Source organism: Apodemus sylvaticus, chromosome 3 (genome assembly GCF_947179515.1).
Source record: "Apodemus sylvaticus chromosome 3, mApoSyl1.1, whole genome shotgun sequence".
Taxonomy (NCBI): domain Eukaryota; kingdom Metazoa; phylum Chordata; class Mammalia; order Rodentia; family Muridae; genus Apodemus; species Apodemus sylvaticus.
In genome coordinates this window covers 168,671,875-168,696,973 of record NC_067474.1, presented here as the reverse complement: position 1 = coordinate 168,696,973, position 25,099 = coordinate 168,671,875, and the positions used below count along the sequence as shown (strand labels likewise).

Here is a 25,099-nt window from a genome sequence, read left to right as displayed (position 1 = left end):
AAGCCATGGTGAGCACCTATCCCAGACCCCAAAATTATGTCGAAGTATTCCCAGCCCCTCACACTGCCTGGAGGCCGAACAGCTGCCCTCCAGCCTCAGGATTCACAGCCTGCCAAATACTCACTGCTCCCTGGAGTATCAGCAGATTACGTCAGGTCCCTCTCACAGTCAGTGTCTCTGCGATTCTGTCAATAATAACATGTCAGCTGCCAGCTCAGAAACAGACAACACCAAGCAAACTCCTGGGCCGGAGCCTCTTACTAAATGCTGGTTTATTATTCATGGACGATCCCTCAAAGAAGACACACTTCCTCAGCCATCCCTGGGAATAGTCAAGAAACCCCTGAGTCAGCTGCTCAGCGTTTGTCCAGCATTAAATTAAAATATCAATAAGCTATTTTTTAAGTGACTGTGCACCCATGCGTCATTTGTAAATTAGGAAAAAGAAAAAGAAAAGAAATGAGGCAGTAAGCCTGCTGCTCCCATGCCTCCCCCTGGTCAGAGCTGGATTAGCGGTTTTCTTAGTTAAAGTTTTACCCCTGTGAACAGACACCATGACCACGGCAAGTCTTATAAAGAACAACATTTAATTGGGACTGGCTTACAGGTTCAGAAGTTCAGTCCATTATCATCAAGGTAGGAGCATGGCAGCATCCAGGCAGGCATGGTGCAGGAGGAGCTGAGAGTTCTTCATCTTCGTCTAAATTCTGCTAGCAGAATACTGACTTCTAAGCAGCTAGGATGAGGGTCTTAAAGCCCACACCCATAGTGACACACCTACTCCAACACGGCCACACCTCCAAATAGTGCCACCCCCTGAGCCAGGCATATACAAACCATCACAGCAATGTAGGGCCACTGTCAAGGGCTCCCTGTCGTGGTCACGGGAAGATCAGCTCTGGGTCACACTGCCCCTTCACCCTGTTTGCTGATTTATCTGTAAGTAAGGGTGGATCATGGACATCCAGGGCTTCTGGTCACCAGTTCAAATGCTCCTGTGCTACTGGCTGCAGGGAGCAGGTGTGCCGTGCATGCACCGCAGAGAGGGCCCTATCTGACTGGAGAGAGCTTGCTATCTGGTACTCTCATATCCTGCCACAGGGCTGGGAAGGGTAACACTCCGGTGCCTGCCACTGGGCCTGGGACATGGTAGTTGCCTGTTTTATTTCTGTGGTTGTAATGAAATACCCTGACAAAAAGTAGCTTAGGGTGGAAAGGAGTTTATTCAGTTTATGACTCCAGGTTTCAGTCCATCATTACAGGGATTTCACAGCAACAGATGCATAAAGCAGCTGGTCACAGACTAGAGCAGAGAGAAGTAAATGCATGTATAGCTGCTTGCTTGCCTCCTTCGTGTGTATATGATTCAGAATGCCCTGCCTAGGGAATGGTGCTGCTCATAGTGGTCTGAATTCTCCCAGAATCCCCTGCCTAGGGGATGATGCCACTCATGGTAGTCTGAATTTTTCCCACACTACTTAACAGTCAAGATAACCCCACTTCACAGACATGCCCACAGGCCAACCTGATTTATATGGTCCTTCACTGTGACTCTCTTCCCGTGATTCTAGCCTGTGTCAAGTTGGTAGTTAATGCTAATCATCACAGTAGCCTGACTTCAATGGCAAAATGCAACGGAGATATTTAGGAGCTAGGTCTTGTCCTTCTATCATATGCAATACGATCTCTGCCTATGGATGCATAGACCCTGGCTTTGGGCTCACCCCAAAGCAGCCTCTGGAGATGGCCAACCTTCCAGCCTCCACACCTGAGTCATCAACCTCCAGCCTCTCTGCTCGCAGGGCTGCAAGAAAATGGTGGTCCCTTAAAGACCCATCTCTAAGAGCAGACCCTGACCGCAGGCTGCAGGGCTCTCCTGCCCCATGGCATGCACAGGCTAACACCAGCCTTCTCTGTTCTCCACAGATCCTCCTCTGCCGATAGGCATCTCATCCCTGTGGCCTTTGTGTCTGAGAAATGGTTTGAAATCTCCTGCTGACTGGCCGAAGGCTTTTTACCTCCTGGGGGCGGGGCAGACGCCATGTGTCTGTTTCATGGTATGTATCTTCCCCGGGGCAGGGTGCCCTCCCTCTCTCCTTGCCCCCACCTATTCGCCTTACTTCTGGTTGGGATGACCAGGAGCCCCTCTCTAAGACAGTGGATTTCCCAGGATATCCTCTGTGAGGATCCTGGACCATGGGTCTCGGAGACACATCTCGTAGACACAGAGATGAGATTACCCAGTGGGGGAGCAGCTCACAGGATCTGCTGCAGTAGCAGCAGCACATGCAGCACATGCAGCACATGCAGCACATGCAGCAATGCAGCCCACTGCTGTGCTCTCCCTGTGCAGAGCTGCAAGCTGAAACCAGCATGGGAAACAAACTCTGGGCACCATATCCCCTTCCTCAGCAGGAAGCCCCCCACTGGGGCAGCAGCTAAGCAGACTAGGATCACACCTTAGGCACACAGAGGGGGAGGGAGGCCAACGTGGAATTAGAAGACAGTCTTGAACTATGAAAATAAGAGATAAGAAATAACATGATAAAGAAAGAAAGCGGAGAGCCGAGACATCCTCTAATTTGAAGCTGGAGACGGGCACCCAAACAGGATGAGCTCTTCACGCTCTGCTGCTGCTGGGAACATTCAGCTTGCTTTGGTTGGTACGAATGGGGATGCGGACATCCAATGGCTCCTGTACTGAGGCTGTGAACAATGGCCTACAGGGATGTGAGCGCCTCACCAGGGAGCTGCACAGCCCGTGCGCTTACAATTTACACGTGCTGCAAGCACAGCCTGTGGTGATGTCTGTCTGTCCCCCTTTCCTTTGAGATACAAGTCTTGCCAGGGAGCGTCCTTTGTTTGACCCACGTGTCACAGCAGAGTCCCCCAGTCTATGTCCCTCTTGTAAAAGAGGCACTTCCTGTGGGATGACAACCCGTCTCTTCGCTAGAACACAGTGTGCGCAAATGTTTTCCTCTTACTCGATGCTTACCTTCTGTGTGGGCTGAGGGCTGGGCATGGCTCAGGGCTCCATACCCAGCCCTTGTCCAGCAGGAAGCAGGGACAACTTGCCGCCAGCTTGGAGATGAATCGGTCATTTCTTAATCCCGGCACTAATGAATCGCAAGTTTGATCCAAATCAAATCTCCAGCCCTCAGTCTCTGTCCCAGAGCCAACATGTTCCGCCAATGGGCAAGAGAATGTAATTAGATTAGACTGGAAATGAGCCTCCCGTAGGGGCCTTCACCAAGCCCGCGTGGCAAACACAGCCTTCAGCCGGCAAGGACCCAAGCCTGCTGCATCCTCAGAGCAGTGCCGTGGCCTGGCCATGTGCTCCCGCCATTAAGGCTGTGGCCATCCCTCTTGGAGGTACCAGCTCAGCTAGTGTTGGGGAGCAGTGGAGTTCCTTGTTGCCTGCTGAGGCCTGGCAGGTCCCAGGGTAGGGTAGGTGCCATATCTCAGGTATAACTTTAAGCATTCATCAAAGGTAGGCATGATGGTTAATATCTTTAATCAAACGGTCGTGAGTGTGAGGCAGAGGAGTCACTGAGAATTTGAAGACAGCATGGGCACAGAGTCAGATCCTTTATCAATTGAGAGAGAGAGAGAGAGAGAGAGAGAGATGTGTTAAACAATAATCCATTGACATGGAGATGCTGAGCCTGCCCACTGAGCCACCACATCCTGGTAGAGCTGGGAACCCATAGGCCACATGTCTTGGGGCAACTCTGTCATTTAGATGTTAGAAAGGCCACTCTCCCAGCAAGCCCATCTACAGGGGGGAAACTGAAGCTGAGAGAAGACATATGACATGGCCCTGATGATCTAGGTTGTCGGGGTGAGGCCTGATTACCTGGTTCCTGGATGTCACACTGCCCACCCTGCAGATGGCCGTACCTTGCAGTGTCTGAGACCAGGCCCATCTCTATGATAGGTGCCTCTGCTCACCCGCCCCAGGCCAGCGCCAAGCAGTAGGCAGGCTGGAGGAAGGGTGGGGCTGTAAGATCTCCAGATAAAGGGGATGGTCAGCCAGGCTGCAGGAGGCCCAGTCCTGAGTGCCCAGGGGCCTGAGCTCTGCAGCCTTCCTGCCGGCCGGGAGCCGGAGCTTGGCCATTTGAAAGAACACAGGACTGGGAACAGGATGCATGGTGTTTTGTTCCTTTGCTCCACATCTCTTGTCATTCTGGTGGCATGGCTTCTTCCTGGAGCGATGTCCCCACAATTTTGATCAGGGACCCCAGTACACTGATCTGGATGAGCGCAGGATGTAGCTGCCCGCCTGCCTGAGGAGTTACTTCACAGACACTCACCTACACAAGTACATCTGTTTCCCATCCACTCCTGCCGCCCCTCCGTGTGCATCACCGGGACCCGCCAGGCTCAGAAGAACTGAACGTTGTGTCTCCTTTCCAAAAAGATGTGCTCTGCCGACACGCCCGCCCACCATGCTTCACCTCCGGTGACTTTCTGTAGACCAGAACCAGGAGAGCTGTGGAGAGAGGCTCACTAGTCTCTGATAAATGCTTAAAGATCCCATCGCATGTGCGGGGCGAGCTATTCATCAGTCACTGGGATGAAAGCCTTCAGAGTCCAAGCATCTCCTGATTCTTATAATTAACGCCTGGGCATGAGCAACAAGAAGAGACCTTCCAGAGAGATCTCTCAGGTTTACACGGGTGCTTACTGTCCCTTAAATAAACAGCAATTAATAGAAAAACATTTAATTAATTAAGGTTTAACAGTTAATAGAGATATTTATCTCTCGGAGAGCCTTTAGAACTTTTATAAGATAGCTTTTTATAGGTGATGTAGCAATTTCTTTAAAAGATTTTGGTGTGTGTGTGTGTGTGTGTGTGTGTGTATGTATGTAGTGTCTATATGAGTGTGTCTGTCTGCATATGTTTTTGCATGTTAATGTGTCTATGTGTCAATGTGGTCTGTGTGTGTGTGTGTGTGTGTGTGTGTGTCTATGTGTGTCTGTGTGCGCACATGCCAGGGTAGTATCTGTATGTGTATCAGGGTAGTGTCTATGTGACTATGACTGTGTCTGTCTGTCTCTTTGTGTATGTTTGTGTGTATCTATGTGTCAGTGTTGTCTCTCTTTCTCTGTCTGTGTGTGTATGTGTGTGTGTGTGTGTGTCTGTGTGTCTGTGTACATGCACACCAGTGTAGTATCTATGAATGTGTCAGGGTAGTGTCTATGTGACTGTGTCTGTCTGTCTGTCTGTCTGTCTATGCTATGTTTGTGTGTGTCAATATGTATATGTCTCTCTCTCTCTCTCTCTGTCTCTCTCTCTCTCTGTGTGTGTGTGTGTGTGTGTGTACATGACCATGTATACAGTCACTTCTCTCCTTCCACAGTATGTTCTGGGAATTAGACTCAGGTCCTCAGGCCTTTGAAGCAAGCTCTTTTACCCTGTGAGTCATCTTGCCGGCCTCCGTGCAGCAGTTCCTTACCCCAGCCATCCGTATCCCCTCTCAGGACTGTGCCCATACAAGGTGGTGCCTAACTGTGGCCAAGTGTTTTCCCTACAGACAGAGTCCTGGGGAAACTCAGGTATCCTGACAGACAAGCGCCCAGTTCAGGGAGCCTCTGTCTCATACCACCTCACCGTGGTCACAGATAGCCCTGGAGGAAGCCACAGGAAGCTGATTCCTACTTAGAGGCTCGCCTGCCATTGGCTCGTGCCTCACTTCCTGTCAGTTCCCCCGCCCACAGGATGGCTGAACTTTAGAAAACTGAATTACACTTAGGTTCTTCCTATTTGTCAAAGCCACCTCATTCTGAACAGCACCTTGAAAAACATTAAGACTCTGCAGTCTGGAGCACACAAGAGATGAATCATTACTAATATTCTCAGGAACAAACTGAAACACAAACTGATAAAAAAAAAAAAGGCAAGTTCCTGAACCTTCCCCCAAAACAAAACAGAACAAAACAAAACACATCCCGGGGGCTGGGGAGATGGCTTGGTGGAGAGCTTCTATATCCCTAGCACCCACATCGAAAGCCAGACACAGCCATTCTGTGAGCTGTGGGCTCACTGAGGGAGAGATTTGAGAAAAGCACTCGACCCCTGGCATCTGCATGCGTGTGCACAGGCACTTGTGCACAGCAACATGCACACACAACCGCCATGTTCATAGAGTGCGAAGCTCTCATAACTTAAAGGAATGCTTCTTTCAAAGTGACACAGAGAGCCTTCTAGAAGCTGTACTTTTCTGTCATCCAGCACAGAAGGTACGCAGGGCACAGGTGTCCTTTCAGGCTGGTCGGGAGCTGCGATACCAGGGACAAGGCCTGCCTCTTGTTTTTGTTTTCAAGAGCAGATGCTCAAGCCTGTAAGGCCAGGAAGCCAGTAGCTCAATCTCCTTCCTGGCAGCAGGGGGCAGAATTTATCCCAGAATTTATCTGCAAGATTCCTTGCTCTGCAGTTCCCACCTTCCTTGTCCATCCCTGCCTGCTTCCTGTGGGGTCCAGACCCGCATCGCATCCTGCATCCTTCCCCACTGGCCTGGGCCCAACTCAGGGCCAAGAGGCTCCTGCCCTGAGCCTCTGCAGCTGGAGACCCCACTGTAGGCCAGAACTAGAGAATAGCAGGGCTGAGAGCCAGGGCAGACCTCTCCCCTCTCCTCCCTCCCTGGCCTGAGGCTGGGATGATGCCCTGACATTGTCTGGAATCTCCTCTACACTGCAGAAAGCCAGCGCTGCTGTAACAATGGCTGACTCACCACAGTCTCTGTCTCCTAGTGACCCTACTCCTAGGCTTGCAAGAGAAATCCCTCCCTGTGTGGTTCTATATGATCAAGCACTTCACAAGGGATGGACCCTGTTACCAGTCCCTACTGTCCAGCCTAAGGTGACCCCCACCGCAGGGTCCTGTTGCCAGGGAAATGCATGCCTGACTGAAAATTCCAGGAAACTCTTCCTCACACAGGTAGCAAGACAGAAATTGAGGGTGTGTCTGGATAGAGGAGAGAGAGGGAAGATAGGGAGGTGCAAGGAAGGTAGGTGGGAGGAGCCAGCATAGAGAACATAGAAGTATCTAGAAGACTGGTGGGGGGTGGGGGTGGGGCCGGCCCTGCAGCCTCGCTTTGTTTAGGTTCAGGATGGAGGACCAGCCTCCTCCGTGGGAGCCTTTCTCGTGAAGGTGGGGCAGCCCTGTGACTTACTGCCAACCTTAGATGCAGGTTTGGCAATGCTTGCCTCGGATCCCAGCACTCAGGAGGCTGCAGCTGGAGTGTTGCAATAACAATATTGCAACAATAACAATATTGTATAGCTTCTGCGCAAACTAGACTGGATAGAGAAACAATGTTTCAAGAGAGAGACAGAGAGAAGAGGGAGACCTAAGTCACCCAGATTATTACAACCTAGGCCAACAACCCAGCCTTTAGTGAACCTGTTTAAAATAAGTATGTCATTGTAGAAAAATAGACCTAATAAATATACCAATTAACTTTGCTGTCTCTCTCTGTGTGTGTCTCTCTCTGTCTCTGTTTCTGTCTCTCTGTATCCCTCTGTCTCTCTCTATCTCACTCTCTACATGTGTGTGTGTGGTGTGGTGTTTGTGTGTATGTGTGATTGCATGTGTATGTATGGAGGTGGTGTGTGTACATGTGTGGTATGTTATTGTTGGCTGTGTTTCTGAGGTCATGTGCTTGTGGAGGCCAATGTTGGATGCCTTCCTCTGTCAATTGCTACTGTATTTTTTTTGAGACAGAGACCCACACTGATCAGGAGCTCATCAATTCTGCAAGGCTAGCAGGCCAGTAAGACCCAGGGATCCTCCTGCCTCAGTCTCCCCAGCACAGGGATTACAGACCCACACTGCCATGCCCACCTTTTAGGTGGCTCTGTGGGTCCACACTCAGGTCTTCACACTCACACAGCAGGTACGTCAGCCACTGAGACTTTAACTCTGGACTCTTCCTCAGTGTGGGCTTTGGAGGCATTCGGTGTGTCAAACTATTCCCAGGAAAACCCCCCGCTGGATATAACAGTCCCCTAGCCTTGGCATCCCTACTGACTACAAACGCACACTCTAGCCGTACCCACCATCTGCCCGTTTAAATGCACAACCTGGATCCTCCATGTGAGTGGTTCACAGAATGTTATTTTTAAACTTCAACAAAGTTCAAATGAAAACGTGCACCCAAGATGGCTCTTTCTATGTTAAATTACTTCTCTGTTTGAAACCCTTTCCCTTTTGATCCCTGAATATGGAGATAGGGTGGAGACAGAGCTCAGGGAAGTCCACCAATAGGGGCCTTGTGCAGACATGACCCAGGTCCTATTCCTTTATGCATGGATGAGGTCTACAGTAGATGGAGAACCCACAGAAGCATTGTGGGGTCTCCAACTGAGGCCTCGTAGAGCAGCCACAGGCATCTCTTGGAGATGGCAGGCCAGAGGGAGGGTTGCTCAGGGACCTTCCGTTATCTCTTCTGGGACCACGGGGGAGGGGCTGGCACTTTGATCCTCTTCTCCACCTCACTGGAGAGACAAGTGTGAGGCTCTGGGCACAAACATGGGTCCTCCCAGCCTTGCTCACAGCTCCAAAATGAAGCCTTCATGTGTCCCCTGCAAAGCTCAGTGCTCAAAGCCTACCACGGTTAAGTCAGGAGAAAGGATGTCCCACTGGAGTCTCCTGGGAGAGCTGAGTCCCATACCCACCCTTGCTGCAACTGTGGGGGACTCTTCACCCAGCTCACAGGCCCTGGCCAGACAGCTTGCTTCCAGGGCTGTATGCCCCCAGAAGGTTCAGAACTCTCTGTGATGAACCTTCTAGTCTGGCCATTCTCTGGACCTGGGAGCTGCAGGGCCACAGCACCATTCATGTCATATCCTGTCACCTTCATCAAGGGTCCCTAGAGCTCTGGATTCTTGGCTTCTGTCTTGGCTACGGGTGTAGAGGAAGTCCCCTCTCTGTTATAGGGCCTTAGCAGCCTGTAGTTGTGGGGTAGGTGTTTCTGGTGAGAGCCCTGAGGGGCAGTGGAGGCCCCCACACATTGCCCCAGAACTCACACAGCACTAAGCAAGGTCGCTCATGGCTGTGATATAATACATCATCATGCCCAGGGACCTGCCGCTGGCTGGACGCTCTCACTGGCTGGAACACCGGGCTGCCGCCTGCAGATGCTTACCCGCAGACAGGTCTGCGTGGCCTTTTCTGCTCAGGCTGCCGATGCCTGCTGCAGCCACTGGCCTCTCCTGCACATAAGCAGGTTCCCTTTCTTTCCTCCTTGGGAGAACTCAGGATCCAGAAGTCTGTCCTGAGTCTTGGTCCCAGCGAACCTCTAGCCAGTGGTGGATGGAAAGGGACCCTGTAGGTTCCTTCCTGCGTTGTAGGTGCATCGAGCACAGCTCTGCTGTCGCAGGTTTGAAAGGGAGGAAGGAAGAACGTGCAGAGAGTGAGTGTTCCGTATGAGTTACGGGAGACATGGACCTGTCAGAGGTGAGGGGCAGCTCCACACTGCCACCCCGCCGCTGTGCCACCCCGCTGCTGCGGCTGGAACGCTCCTGCAGAGAACTCAGACCACAACAGAATCAGAAACAGTTGGCAGTTCTGTTAAAGATACCTGAACACAGGCTTAAGAATGAGGGCTGACAGTAATAAGAAATGCTCAGAAGAAGTCAAGACGCCCACAGGAGTGTGGGTGTGGGCTTCTCAAAGAACGAGTCATGTTTCAATTAGAAGTCTGTAGATCGGCATTCAGGAGCTTTTTGGGGTTTGGGTACTCAACATGTTTGTGGGATCCCACCATCTTCTGCCTCAGTTTCCTTCTTTGATAACGAGGTGACAGCTCGGCTCCACCGGTGCCTGGGGTGAGATTACAGTCTAGTCAGCTAAAGCAGGGAGCCGCTGGGATTGCTCAAGGCCTTTAGAACTTGCCTTTCCCCGGTACACAGGGTCTCTGGGAAGACTCCTAGACCATGGAGACGCATGCCTGGGAAAATGGTGGAGGCCTTAAGGGTTGACAGTTTGTTAGTGAGAGACTTCACTCAGACGCATGCGGGAGCAACTCTTTTCTGTAATCGTGCCACCCTAACCCTGCCCCAGACTTTCTGTATCATTCAACCCTGTCATGGGCCCAGTCCTTGGGAGGCTCTGCACCACACAGGGCTGAAGCCTTTCCTTATGGCCCTGCCAATCCTTGGTGACCACCTGAGTGTGTACGTGAGCTTCCTGTGGGCAGTGCCCCTCCCTGTGCCCCGGGGGTGCTACTATTTATTTTCTTCTTTTTTGCCTCCACAGGATTCCGTTGGTGAACTTGTACAAACAAAACAACAAAAACAAAACAAAAAATTATAAAACCTAAACCTAAACTATCTAAGGGGAGGGTCCCGCACCCACTGCTTCTGCTCACCCTCGGGGACTCAGCAGAGCAGGACACCCAAGGCCAAATCTATTTTTGTAAAATTGCTCGTGTGCCTAGGGGCGCTCCCTTCTCCCAGAGTCTTCTCCGGAGAGCAGAAAAGATGATGTGCAGAAGCGGACTGGAGACGGCAGAGAACGCCAAGCAGAAAGACTGGGGACGGCTCCCGACACCTGGGACTCGCACCACGATTCTGAACCTGTGCCAATAATACCACTATGTGCCACGTAACGAGCCGGAAGCCCGGCAGCAGCCGAGCCCAGCGAACCACGCGGAGAGATCTTAACCGAGGGCAGGGGTGGGGGATCACTTCCGGTAGAGTCACTATTTCTGGTTAATATACATATATAAATATATAAATACCAACACACAGACACACACACTTTTTTTGTACTGTAGCAATTTTTGAAGATCTTCGATGTTCCTTTTTAAAAAGAGAGAAAAAAAAAACAAAAGAATTGTGTTCTAGTCACAAAACTTGATTTATTTATAACATGCTTAGTATGAACAGAATAAACTTGTGTTTTGTACTTTGCCAACTCACATCACATGCAGCACACATGCACACGCACCTGCACATACAAACATATCAGCATTTATATGCGTATATTGGAGAGACCGTTCCGCAGGTGAGCTGGCATGTCACCGCCAGTCATCCCGGGAGACAGCCTCGACCCGGAGGACGAGCCCTTCCATGACAACTTCCATCCGTCAGACACTTGCTGAATGGTACTCGTGCGTGGCTTACCACTTGGGCCAGAATTAAGAATGCTGTGCTTTCCTCTCTATGTATTCACACACACGTCCAGTGCTGCATTTCTTCATCTAACTGTCTGAGGATGCTAAGAGCCACACCACGCGGTCACGCAGCCGACTGCCGGCGCGTGAACCTGAGAACCTAGTTGGGTGGGCGGCAGGTTCTCGAACATTCGTGTCATACAAGCATAGACTGAACTAAAGAAATTTTACAGTTCCATAATTAAAGGAATATATCCGTACACGGTGTGTGCTTGTGTCCGGGCTGCACTCGAGAGCCCAGGAGGGATCCTAACTCAATGGTTCTGCGTGTACCCAGCCTCCCATGGTGGCTCCTGTGGGCCATGCTCCGGTACGGGCTGTGTCCTCTTCATGTTGGCAAGCAGATGCTAGGCTTTTTCTTGGGTCAAGTGTGACTAGGAAGGTTGGGGAAATGGAGGGTGCAGTGACATGCTATGTTTGTTATTAAGATACTACTTTGGGACTTCTGTTGGGCCATAGACAGAAGTCTCCTAGAAAACCCCCATCATACTCCCTGGTTTGGAAATACTGCCATGCCCAAGGTAGGCATTTCCCTGCAATCTCTCCTAGGATCTCAGTAGCAGGTGCTGGGAGGGGCCTGTGGAGTTGTTTCACATGCTTCAAAATTGTGTGTGTGTGTGTGTGTGTGTGTGTGTGTACTGCCTGTATGCATGTATGTGTGTGTATATGTTTATATGTATGTATGTATGTGTGTATATTTCCTATGTGTATGTATGTATGTGTGTATATATATATAAACATATATATATGTGTGTGTATATATGTGTGTGTTACATCTGTGTGTGTGTACTGCCTGTATGCATGTATGTGTGGGTATATATGTTTGTAGGTATGTATGTGTATATTGCCTATGTACATGTATGTGTGTGTGTATATATATAAACACATATGTGTGTGTGTATATGTGTGTTACGTCTCTGTGTGTGTGTGTGTGTGTGTGTATGTGTTTGTGTGTCCCATATGCGGACAGTAACCATGGAACCAGAGTTGCAGATGTTTGTGAGCCTCCCTGTGGGTACTGGGAACCAAACCGACTTCTCTGGAAGAGCAGCCAGTGCTCTGAACTGCTGAGCTACCGACAGCTCCACAACCTGATGCTCCTGTGTACTACAGACCAGGACTAGGCCAGCTGTGGAGATCCTCTCCCGAGAACTTGTTTTCTCTTCCTGGCTCAGGTGAGACTCCGTGTTGGCAGGAGAATGCAGGAAAGACAGCAGACACGCTGCAATGTTGAGGACAGACAGATAGACTCCCGCTTCTTCCCAGGGATTCTGTCCTCTGGAAAGGACCCAATGCTACATGTGCTTGCCAGAGCGAGTATTCATCTGTCGCTGGGCCCAAGAAGAGAGTCTGATGGGGAAGGAGAGCGTTGCTTTTGCAATTCAGATGTGTTAAGATCTGTATCCACGAATCACTCAAAAATTTGGAAGATTGTTCTTTTGGATTTCATTTTTGTTTTATCCATCCCCGCCCCCAAGCAAAGCAAAGCAAACACTCACCACTGGCAAGTCCCAGCTCCAGGCTCACAGGCTCACAGGGCTCTGTCCACGGTGCTGAAACACTCATCGTCTCTGCACCCCACCCGCTCCTGTTCTTCCCACTGGCCTCCAGCTCGCTCTCAGAGGCGGGCTTTGGGGTTTCCTTAGCCCCGGGTGGGCAGGTAAGATGAGGGTTGACAGCACCCTTCAGCAGTGGGGGCTGGTGCTCAAGCCAGGGACTTTGTGAGCTGCAGAGCAAGCCCAGTCAGGGAGCGCAGTGATAGGAGCTGCAAAGTCATTTCTGTCTACACCCCACACCAGCCCTAGCACACAGGCTGGACTCTGGGTGTCTTAAACTCAAGTTCCTAAGATAACAAGAGTCAGAGGGAAGGTTAGGACAGCAGCCGCTAACCCTCACCATCCCGTGGCAACTCCTTTGATACACCCAGAGCAGGGACCCGGGAGCCAACTAGGTAGAAGTATGTGTGTACACTGCACCACAGAGCCCAGTCCAGCCCAACTGCTGCCAAAGCAAAGCGAGACTTCCAGTTCCTGGGGATACACTGATGTCTTCATCTTGAGTGGTTTCCTCACCTGCTAGCCCTTAAACAGGAAGTAGATTTATGGGAGAGAAGAATATGGCCATGAGGTGCCGGCTCAGCGTGCAACCCCAGTGTCTCACATATCTGGGCAGTTGAGGGACAGTGCCCTGCAGTGTGAGTGGTCCCTCTTCTGCCCTTCATGTCTATAATTGAGCCTCCTAGCAGATACTCCACATCTTAGTAGCAGACACCCATCTAAGGGCGGGTCTTTCTGTCTGCAGCTGCCGTCCTTACCAAGGTATCCAAGCAGGGTGACATCAGAGGTGACGTCCCTACATATACACTTGCGTTGTGGATAAACCTGTATGTCCAATTGAGTTGTGCTGCTTTGGCTTCACGTGACCACAGGATTCCAAGTCGTTTGTCCCTTCAACAACTGCACAGCGCCCACACTACAACTTCTGAACTTTAGCACTGGGTCTTGAAAGCCATCTCTCCCCAAGGCCAATGGGATCTGTCTCTAGGCTGTCACTTCTAAATCTCCATACACTAGGTATCACACTGGAGTAGTGCAAGCGGGCAAGTGGTTACTATTGTTTTTAAATATTGAGTGTGTAAGATGAGATTTCTTAGCACAGACAGGGAAACCTTCTGATCTTCTCTTGGGCTCACCTTCTGGAGACAGATCTGAGGTAGGCCTAGGCGTGGGATACCACTAACTTCAGCATGGCGAGGACACACAGAGACAGGCATGGTAAGACAGCCTCCTCATAGGAAAAGCAAGAAAAGCCCAGAGGCCCTGGGCTTCTCCCATTGGTTTCTGGTCCTTCCTTCCCATCTTCAGTCTGGATAAACTTCCGTCAACCCAGCTCCTCCAGGGCTCCTTGGCTTTAGGAAGTCATGTCTGAATTGTCTGATGTGTCTTAACGCCTGGCTTTAGGAAGTCATGTTACTGTTACTGTTGATCTCATCTTCTTAGGTTCTTAGGCACACCCAAATGTCTCCCAGGGACACTATGGCTCCTGGGAGCATCCTCTCTGCGGGCATTCATTCGTTCTCAAGCATCTTGTGAGAACGTGCCCAGCTCACCAGATTAGTCGTAAAGTTAGTACATCTGATGTAGTCTGTATTTTGGCTCTCCAGAACTAGGGAAGGAGGGAAGGAGAGGGGAGAGGGACAGGGAGAGACGTGAGGGAGAGAGGAAGAGGGAGGAGAGAGAGACAGAGACAGAGAGAGGGAGAGAGAAGAGAGAGAGACAGACAGAGAGGCAGAGAGACAGAGGAGACATGAAAAACACACTGAAAGGGACAAGGGACAGACTGGGTAGATCTTTTGCTTTCTCCCAGTTATCTACGATCTTCTGAAACTCTTGGAAGACAAGATGGGGAGATAGGGCTGAGGAGAGACCCCGGCATTTCCACATTCATTCTAGAGAGTCCCTACATAGGGAGACAGGCAGGGCTGAGTCTAGACCACAGCATTTGCACACCCAGGCTGGAGGTCCCCTAGATGTAGACACAGCATTTGCACACCCAGGCTGGAGGTTCCCTGTTACTCATTCCAAACCGGCACCAGGATCCGTGTTTTGTCTGGCCTTCCGTTGCCCACCACTCTCTTTTATAAGGTAAGCTTGACGCTCGTGAGCCCAGATGCTCCTTCCATGGGCTCCAGACAGAAAGATGCTGGGACTCCAGAAAGTTGCCACTGTTCTTTTTTCAATTTGTGAGCTGCATAAGATGCGCCTCCCATACAGAACTGCGTATCTCATTGTGATTGGCTCATCAATCTGTCAATCTTCCACCATGTTGGTGTAGGACAGGAAGTCGGAAGGACACAGTCCGGTCCTCATGGGCGGGTTGTGCAGTCTGCAGTGGTTGAACATGGTTAACAGAGATACACACATACAACAATCAACAGATAGATAGGTTCAGGGAGCGAGGAGAGGGGATAGGAGGGAAGAGGAAGGCCACGGCGTCCACATCTTCCTTCCCTGCTTTTCCTCCTGGAGAGCCATCTCTTGCTTACTGAGGGGTGGTCCAGGGCTGAATGATAGAGCAAAGCCTCTCGCCTCTCAGAAAGGCTGCTCAAAGCCAGGTATGAGCTGCTCTGATCATTACAAAAGGCTCTGCCTGGCTCTCTGCCCGCCCCTTAGCCTGCTCACTCCAGTGAGGTAGAGCAGCAAGAGACATGGAGCACCAGGGCTGAGTGAGTAACCTTCCTCACAGCAGGACCCTGCCTGGCTCTCTAAGCCCCATCTCTACCCATGCTCTCTCTTCCTGCTAAAACTGCTTCTACCAGATTAACCGGGCCAGAGGAGGAGGAGGAAGGGAGGAGGGGAGTGGGAGGAGGAGGAAGGGAGGAGGGGAGTGGGAGGAGGAGGAAGGGAAGGAAGAAGAGGAAGAGAAAGGGGAAAAGGAGGAGGAAGGGGAGAAGGAGGAGGGAGAGGGAAAGAAGAGGAAGGGGAGGAGGAGGAAGGGAAGGAAGAAGAGGAAGAGAAAGGGGAAGAGGAGGAGGAAGGGGAGAAGGAGGAGGGAAAGGAAGAGGAAGAAGAGGAAGGGGAGGAGGAGGAAGGGAAGGAGGAAGAAGAGGGGGAGGAAGAGTGGGAGGAGGAAAAAGAGGAGGAGAGGGAGGAGGAAGAGGAAAGGAAGGAAGAGTGGGAGGAGGAGGAAGAGGAGGAAGAGGAGAGTCCTGAAGAGAGACTTAGCCACTAGCGAAGGGCTCTATCCCTGCCGCTTCCAGAAGGCGGCTTCTTCCCCAGACTCCCCTCAATGCCCAGCGTGTTTGGGCCCACCCTTCCCACACAGCATCTGCTTTTAAGTAAGCAGTTAATCAAAAACATGTAATGATTCACGTCTGTTTAGAATGTTTACTGTGGAGCAGTTTGCCGATTTGCTCTGTCGTGCAGCTCTCGGTTGTTTGTTTGTTTCCAGCGTAAGTAGCAGTAGCGTAGCCCACAGAAACGAAACCAGGCTCTTGCCATCTTCCTTCTGTACCCATGCTGCCTGTGAGGAAGGTTGGGCTCTTGCCTCACGCTGAGCTGAGACGATGTACGGGTTCTTCAGATGTCTTCGGAGACCCTGTAGAGCTGTAGAATACACCACCACCACCGGGCTTCCAGGGCACAAAGCTCAGGCAGTGTGTGCTTGTCATTTGTCTGGATGGCAGGAGGTGGAAATAGGTTTCAGAGAAAGAGCCACCCTCTTTCCTGTCACCTGACCATCAAGCCAACAAAACATTGGGCTGCTGCCGCTACTGTTGATGCTACCCTAAAGTATTCTAGAAAGATCTCAGCTAACAAGCACCCCAGGCTAGAGAGCTCACCACGTGGCCATGGAGCCGGGGATCTAGCCTGTGCTCTGCTCTCCTGGAACTGATGGGCCAGAAGTAGCTCTCAGGTTGCACTTTGCCAAAGGAGTGGTCTCATTGTCTCAAACAGAAATGAGAAATGACCAGTGCTGTGCAGGCGCATTCACGCCACCCCCTTTGAGAACTGCTCACTTCAGTTGCTGGCTAAGCACTTGGGCTGGGTCTGGCTTGGGAAGGTGGGTGCAGTGTTGCCTGGATTTGATGGATGCTTTCTCAGTGAGTTGTCAGAGGCTGGTGACTAAAGCCTGCAAACACACAGCTACATCGCCCTAATAGAACAGTCCCTAGGTTCTGACATTAATCTGAATAGAAAATATATCCTTCCAGGCTCCCCACCACCTTCCCCATTGATGGATTTCCTCCCGAGTCCTCTGAGAATGACTGGACAGTAAATCAATAGACTTGTTTTTTGAGAAGATCTGTGAATTCTGATCACATATGAGGTGGACCCCGCCAAAGAGATGAAAGCAGGGCCAGCCTTGCACATGCAGGACTCGGAAGACGAGAAGTTAAGATCCTTCTGACAGGATGGAGGTAGACACTGAGATGAACTGGCTGTGCTGTGTCTCCTTGCTAGGGTTAGAATCTAGGCGATGTGCCACAGATAGTGGCCCATTTGCCAGGCTAATGCATTAAGGCAGGAGGGTGATTCGGTACATCCCACAGGGCCAAATCTGTTCTTGTCACCGTCTTGGATTCCATTCAACATCTGCAGAGTCACAGGTGTCAAGCATGGGTGCAGAGCATACAGCATTGTAGAAAGGTTGCTTTCAGGGCTGGAGAGACAGTGCAGTAGTTAAGAGCACTGACTGCTCTTCCAGAGGCCCTGAGTTCAATTCCCAGCAACCACATGGTGGCTCACAACCATCTGTAATGGGATCTGATGCCCTCTTCTGGTGTGTCTGTAGACAGCTACAGTGTACTCATATAAATGAAATAAATAAATCTAAAAAAGAATAAAAAAGACCATGAAATGGCTCAGTGGGTAAGGGTACTGCCCACTAACCTGATGAAAAAAAAAAAGAAAGAAAGAAGACAGTGGTTGCTCAGCAGTCAAAAGAAAGAAAGAAATGAGAGAGGGGGGATGGAGGGAGGGAGGAAGGAAGGAAGAAAGAAAGAAAGAAAGAAAGAAAGAAAGAAAGAAAGAAAGAAAGAAAGAAAGGAGGAAAGGAGGAAAGAAAGAAAGAGAGGCTGCTTTTGTAAAAAGGTAGTCAGTTTTCTCGAAGGTGGAATTTCTCCTAAAAGAGAATTTCCCCAGAGATTCCTGTGGAACCCAACACTCAGATGTCAGCGACATTAAATTCCAGCTGCCTGGAAGCTTCCTTCTAATGGGGCAGTAACTCAGTAGGTCACCTGGTTAGCTTTTGTCAGACTCCTGAAATTCTGCAATAAAATTCCTTGGTGGAGATGTTTATGGCTTTGGGACCCTGCAAGTGTCAGTTAACACTAGCCTTACTGTGTGGGAAGTCGCCACACTGGCAAGAATCAGGGATGGTTTGGACCATGAGAGAAGTATGCAGACAGTGCTAGCTGTGTCCCTCCTTCTGACCCAGACGGTGCAGGACTCTGGTAAGGTTGTCAGTTTGGCTATGATGACCTGGCCAAGAATAATCCCCAATCCAAGAGACACAAAGCTGTTTAGCAAAGTCCCATAGTCAACGCCCTGCTGTTTGTGGAAAGACAGAGGAGGCTGTAGTTGCCTAACATCTGCAGCTAGACAAAGGGGATGGGTTGGAGGCTTGGAATAACATTCTTGGATTCAGTCCCCTGCCCCAGCACTTCTGGAAGCCTTCACTGGGACCATTATGCTCTTGAGGAAACCGGAATGGTAGATATTAGAGATTAAAGAGGGCTATTCTCTGGTTCAATGGTTTCAGTAGAAGATGGATTAGCAGTCACATGGCCTTGTATTAGAGCCTCGCATGCCCTTGTACACTGATTTTATTTAACTTACCAATGACATTCAAATGGTTAATACCAGTCCCGTCATATCCAAGCTGTGGAATGAGCATCTATCTCTTCAAGTGTTAGACCCTAAAAAGCATTAACCTGGCTCTTGGAAGATACATAAGGCCACAGGTTGATACTATGTATTGTCTTTTAAAAAAGAGATACATGTTGACTGCAAAGAAAACTGTATAGAACCAAATACAGAGATAACTGAAATCTTGCTATCATAGGTGAATTTGACACAGGCTATTGTCTCTGGGCTGAACATGTAAGGCTAGACCATAGACTCCCCTTGGTTAGCACAGTACAGAGGGCCCTGGGTGACAGGGACATCTGGGTGACAGAACAAGACAAGCAAGTGCTTCCAAGCATCTGACAAAATAACGGGGGTTTGTGCTGAGACTTCCGTCCTAAGGTAATGGTGTTGAGACACAGAAGGACTCTCCTTAATGGAGATTTGAACACACTTGAATTCACTTTGTACATTGACAGAATCTACTGCTCCCGTCCACCACACCACACCACGGGGAACCAGGTCCACAAAAGCTGTGACCTGAACAATGAGGACCACAAACTCACCGATGGTTTTCACTGTCACTTGTTTGCTTGCCAGTTTTTTAAATTAATTAATCAATTGATGTTCCAATTGCTCACAAGTTTTTAAGTTGAATGTTTTTAAGCCTTCCTTCCTTCCTCCCCCATTTTCATGTACAACAAAACCCTGCTTAGTTTGGTTTTCTTAAATTATATTCTTGTTCAGTAAAGTGTTAGCTATTTATATTCTCACACAGAATACTGGTCTTTCTCGAGAGAAAAATGAAAGCCCCGGTGTTGACAAGTTCTCCCGTAACTAACCACCTATCCTGCAGACCTTGTAAGGCCACGGGTTGACAGTCTGCCTTTCCTTAAATCAGTATGGAAACCATGTTGGGGAGCAGAAGGAACTGGGTATACTTGGGTATACTGTTCCAAAACCTCACGGGATGGAAAAGAGAAGCGAGAGAAAATCCCTGGACCTAGGCCAGGGCTTCCCAGGACTTACAGACTTGGGTTGACTTGCTGGTTTTCAGTCTGACGAGGGACCAGGACCCTGCCTCTGCATCTGGAAAGCCAGTTTAAGGTTTCCTCTCCAGTTCTTGTTCTTTCCAAAGCAGAGCTTTGCCCAGAGAAGCACCAAGAAAATGTGCCCAGCTCCAGCTAGCTGCACCCTGGCCTGGGTGGTGAGAACAGCATTGGATTTAAAGGGGACGTTTCCATGGTGATAGATCCAGAATTACAGCATCCACAGGTGCGTGGTTTTGGAGGTCTCATGGCTCGTTTTGTGTGCACTCCTGAGGTGCAGTGTGTATATGTGTGCACCGTACACAGTGTGTGGGGTCAGAGGTCAGTGGCCACCACCTCCCTCCTTCTACCTTATTTCTGATTCCCACATTTTTATTTTTGAAAATGTTTTGAATTGAAATATAATGATATCACTTTCTTCAGGCTCTCCCTCCATTAAGTCCTCATATTCCCCCAACTCTCGAACTGATAGCCTCTTTTCCTTTTATTAATATTATTACTACACACATGTGTGTGTGCTTATATGCACACATGTATATATGAATATAACCTCCAAGTCTGTTTCGTTGTTTGTGTGTAATGGTTCCAAGGCTGACCACTCAGCACTAGTCGATAAAGAGGCTCATCCCTGAGAGAGGCCAGATGTCCTAGTAATTAATACTTGCCTAAGAATAGAGAACCCCCCAAACTCCCCCTTTCCACATTTGCACATCTGAGGAGACGACATTGCTTCTGTCACGTTCACGTGGCCTTTCCTGCTTCACGCACTTTGCTGTGACCGTGTATTCTGACTCTCACAATCTCTTGTGTTCTCCAAGCCGTACACGCAGGAGCCGTGATGGTGATGGAAGGACTCCTAGCTGACCCTGGTGCTTGCCAATGGCCAGCCACACCCCTGAGATCCTCTCACCGCAGCCCCCCAGTGCTGGAATTGCAGGCCTGCACCAAGGAGCTCAGCTTCTACACAGCTTCCGGGGATCCAGAATCCAGCCCTTACCCAGCAAGCACTGAACCCACTGAGCCGCCCTTCTGCCACCACCTCTCTCCCCCACGGCTCCCGGGGCAGTGGTGGTGCTGAGAGTGGAATAGCACAGCGCAAAACTGGCGAATGCCAGAAAAGATTCCCGCTGAGGAAATCTTGTCCCCATGCTGGGAGGGAATTCATCCAAATGGCTGATGTTATCAACATCAGGGGGACACCTTCGACACATGCGGCTCTGAGTGCCAGGGAGAGTTCTGGCTTTCCTAGCAGCAGTGTGTGTGTGTGTGTGTGTGTGTGTGTGTGTGTGTGTGTGAGCAGGGTCTCTGCCTCTAGCCTGAGGTTCTCGGAGGTGATGATTCTAAGGTGAAGATGACCATAGAACCAAGGTTACACACACCACCAAGGATTCTATGTCACAGATGAGGTAACTCTACACTTAAAGAGAACCCTGCATTTGTAGACCTCCCAAAGGAACTGGACAAGGTTCACAAGCCTCAGGAAATGTCTTTATGGAAGTCTCACCAGCTTGGGTGTTCCTGGCTCTATGTCTTGGAAGGCAGTAGGGAACCAAGGTCTCCCGATGTAGCCCAGATTGGTACTGAACTCGGAATCCTCCTCCTTCAGTCTCTTGAGCCCCAGAGTACCGGGAGTGTATTTTCGGGTCAGCATGCCCCTCTCTGGTGCCTTTGTCAAGCAAAGCCATTGCTGGAGCCAAGGCCCCACAGCAGGAGATCTGGGGACAAGTCAGAGCCCCGGAGGCACCGGAGAAGCAGGTAGAAAAGGATCCAAGTAAGAGAACTAGGAGAGGCGGTGTTAGCTGTATGTGCTTGAGAGATCGCCCCATCCACACTGAAATGCCGACGCGGGGTGTCACTTTTCAGGCCTTATATAGCCAGCCCTGCTGTTGAGATTTTCTGGGTGCAGCTTCCCTGACATATGTAGAGAGGACATAACCTCACAGTGGATGCACAGACATCACTCACAATAGGTGTACTGATCCTCGGGCTCTTACAATCTTCCTGCCCCGTCTTCTGTGATATCCCCTGTGATGTGCTTATAAAAAGATAAAGAGAGAAGAGATGTGTTCTATGGAGGTGTAGTCAGGTGTGGGGGAAGGGAGTGCTTATGGTGGGCCCGTGCTGAGGCATCCCTTCCCCCTGAGGGACCAGCCACATGGGGAGGGGAGTTAAGAGGGTAGTAGAGGAAGAGAAAGGCAGACAGAGAAAGAGGTAGGGAGAGAGAGAGAGAGAGAGAGGAGCAGAGGTCGGCTGCCATGAGCACACATGGGGGGGGGGGAGTGGGAAGGGACAAACAGTCCCTTTTATAGTGAGTCAGGCCTACCTGGCTATTGCCAGGTAACTGTGGGGCGGAGCTTAGACAGAATGCTCACATCCTGAGCCTTAACAGTACCGATCATGTGTTATATATCCCTGCATTTGACTGGTTTTGAATTCCTGTGGTGGACTCTAACTGCTACAAAAAGAAGCTTTTTCTGGTGAGGGATGATAGCTGCCCTCATCTGTGGGTGTAAGGATTACACATTTAAAGTACAGTTAGAAAGGACTCTGGTTGATAAAATGGCAGCCACAGGTTCTCCTCTAGGACTTATGACCTTATCAGCCCCACCCCCTGCGCCCCCTGTGGGGAAGTGGGTTAGGCTTACAGCACCAGGCGTGAATTCTTTCCTACTGAGTGGGTCTTAAGTCCAATTAGGAAGCTGTTGGCTACTCCCATGATATAAGCACCCCGAGGGATACCGTGACATGCTGGTCATCGGTGCATTCTGTGGGCTTCAGAGCTAGGCGGGACTGTTGATTGCCTTTCTCCCCTGACAGCTCGAATAGCGCCTTCAGCAATGCTCAGAAGAAGCGCCGCACCCCCGCACCCCCCCCCCCCCCCAGGACACAGCAGAGCTGGCAGCTGAGGAACAGGGTAGAGAACCCCTCAGGAGCCGGGGAGAGAATGTTCTTCCCTGTAATTAGCTCTTCATGGCAATCACCCTAGGTCCTTCTTTCTCCGTGCTGCAGCTCACAGGGATGTTTACCCGGTATCCCTTCCACATCCCCAGGGGCCCGTTTTCCCAGCTTCAAGTCCAGTTTGCTTGTGAGGCTGTGGGGCTGGCAGATGGTTGAAATGACCACTGCTCCCCAGGGAGCCTCTCCAGAGTCTGCGAGGAGCTCAGTGCCCTCAGACACATTGACGGATGGGATACATAACAGCCTTTAACAAGCAGAAAAAACAATACCACTTCGGTCATTTAACTGATTTAAACAAATCAACAGCCTGGATACCATTAACGTAAACTCAATTTGCTCACCACTGAGAGCGGGAACCTGGGCTGGTAGAATCCATTTGCAGCATGTACAGCCCTTGCCTTTGAACTGAAGCCAAGGAAATGAGCACGAGGCCTCAATATGGCTGGACAAACTTGGCAGTGTACCCCTCTGACGGGCTTCCAAACAGGCGAGCACATTGGACACGCTGAGAGGTGGTGGCGGAGACGGCTCAGTGAGTTAAGTGCGCTGTGCAACCAGGAGGACTTGATTTCGGATCCTTACATTAGAAAGCTGAGCGCCTCAATGCGTGCCTGCAATTCCAGCGCTGAGAGGCCAGAGGGCGCTGCTCCCCGGGGCGGGGAAGCGGATGGACACCCGGAGCCATGGCAGATTACAGGAGCTTTCCCCAATAATCATAAGCAGGTCAGAGACAGATGGCCTCGGGGAGCAAGGACAGTTCTACATCCCCCCTCTCGGTAAAAACTGACCTGTAGGACACTAAAGACGCATTCGATGACCAAGCACCCAGGCTGCGGGTGAAGCGGGAGAGAGCTCCCTGTGCTGGACCCTGTTACCCCGCGGGTGTTTGTGGAGCCACCGCTGGCCTTGCAGGACCCGAGCTCTGTTCAAGGGGCATCACCTGGGCCTAAAGCTGGCATTAACTTAAGATACAAGAGCACACGCCTTAAAGTTAGGCAACAACTGGAGTAGAAACTGTGGAGCAGTGTTGCTCACTGGCTTGGTACCCACGGCTTGCCCAGCTTGCTCTTTTATACTACTGAGATCCCAGGTATGGCATCATGCAGAGTCAGCTGGAGTCTCCCATATCAACAACCGCCAACAACACGTTCCCTGAAGACCCGCCTGCAGACCAATCAAGTGGGTATTTCCTTGTTGGAGGTTCCAGGACTTTAAATTGCGCCAAGCTAACCCCCCAAAAATAAATAAATAAATCAGCACTGGATGCTACTGGATAAGATTCTTGCTAAACCCTCTCCTCAATGTCCACAGTGCTGGCCGGAAGAGAACCAGCCCTGGTGAGGGTAATGCCAGGATTACTGCACTCCTTGAAATATAGTGATCTGACCCTTGGAGGCCCAAACCCCAGACAGTACAGACATCCCAAGAACAATGTGAGTTCCCATGATGCTTCATCTTCAGCATTAGATCACCTAGGAGACACAGCCTGCATGTGATGCTGTTTTACTGAGGTTGGCGGATCTAGATTAGAGGATCTGAATGTGGGTGGGCCCATCACACCGGCTGGAGTCTCAGACTGACTAAAAAGGAGAAAATGAGCTGACATCCACTGACCTCTGACTTCCTGACTGTGAGCGTAGGAACTTTCTCAAGCTGCCTCCATGTCTTTCCGTGACGGGCAGCACCCTCAAACCATGAGCACAATTAAAACTTTCCTTCCTTGCGCTGCTTTTGTTGGCTACTTTAATGCGTCAATGAGAAGAGTAAGTAATGCATGCCCTTGCACGGCTGCACCTTATAACCTGTAGTTATTAGTTATAATAATAATATAATAACTAATAAATACACTAGGGCGTCTGTAGCTACGTGCTATGCTCTAGACCCTTCTGGACCAGGCAGAAGTCTAAGATCAAGTGTCTGCAGGGCTGGGATCCCACAGACTGTGCCAGGGAGAATCTGTCTGAGGCCCTTTGCAATTCTTGGTTCCTGATGCTGTGAACCCCCTCTGTACACAACATGCGTATCCATATCCAAATCCATATCTGTATCCTTGAAGCATGCATGGGCCAATATTCCAACCCAGTCCGTTTCATACAGAGGTGACAGAAAGGACACATTCACAGCCCCCAACCTGTTTCATGTTTCCTGCTATTTATTCTAAGAAAAAGTGAGGGATCTAAGGGCCAGGGTATCCAGAAAAGAAACTCCCGACACACAGAATGGTGGTGGTTTCATTATTAACGCCGAGGAAACAATGTTGCTGCGTCGTGGAAAGGGAAAGTATCCCCCTTTAAGATGACTGTGCCCTCACAATGTCTTTGTCCTGGTTTCAGGCTGTTGGATGGAAGCGGCAGCTGCCTGGCTCCTAAGCTGACCAGAAGCTGGGTGGGGCCCTGAACACAGCTCCTCACTGAGCGCAGAGCACAGAGGCAGCTGCAGGTGCTGACATCTGCCTCCTTGTTGTCTTGTCCTTTTTTTGCTATGGGTGGTTCTTATTTCCTCTCTCTCTCCAGCTTGAGTTCCAAAACGCCCCACATGGCCCTTGCCTGTCTCTTCATCAGT

General features: G+C 50.3%; 1 protein-coding gene across 1 annotated transcript in view; it reads left to right on the top strand.

The window, feature by feature from the left end:
* Ajap1 (adherens junctions associated protein 1) overlaps positions 1-10,684 on the top strand; it is a 112,016-nt gene extending 101,332 nt beyond the window's left edge. Inside the window, exons 5-6 of the mRNA XM_052175768.1 lie at positions 1,927-2,057; positions 10,263-10,684. Of these exons, the coding sequence (XP_052031728.1) occupies positions 1,927-1,999 (73 nt within the window). The 3' untranslated portion in view covers positions 2,000-2,057; positions 10,263-10,684. The remainder of the gene's footprint in view (positions 1-1,926; positions 2,058-10,262) is intronic.
* The last annotated feature ends 14,415 nt before the right edge of the window (positions 10,685-25,099 follow it).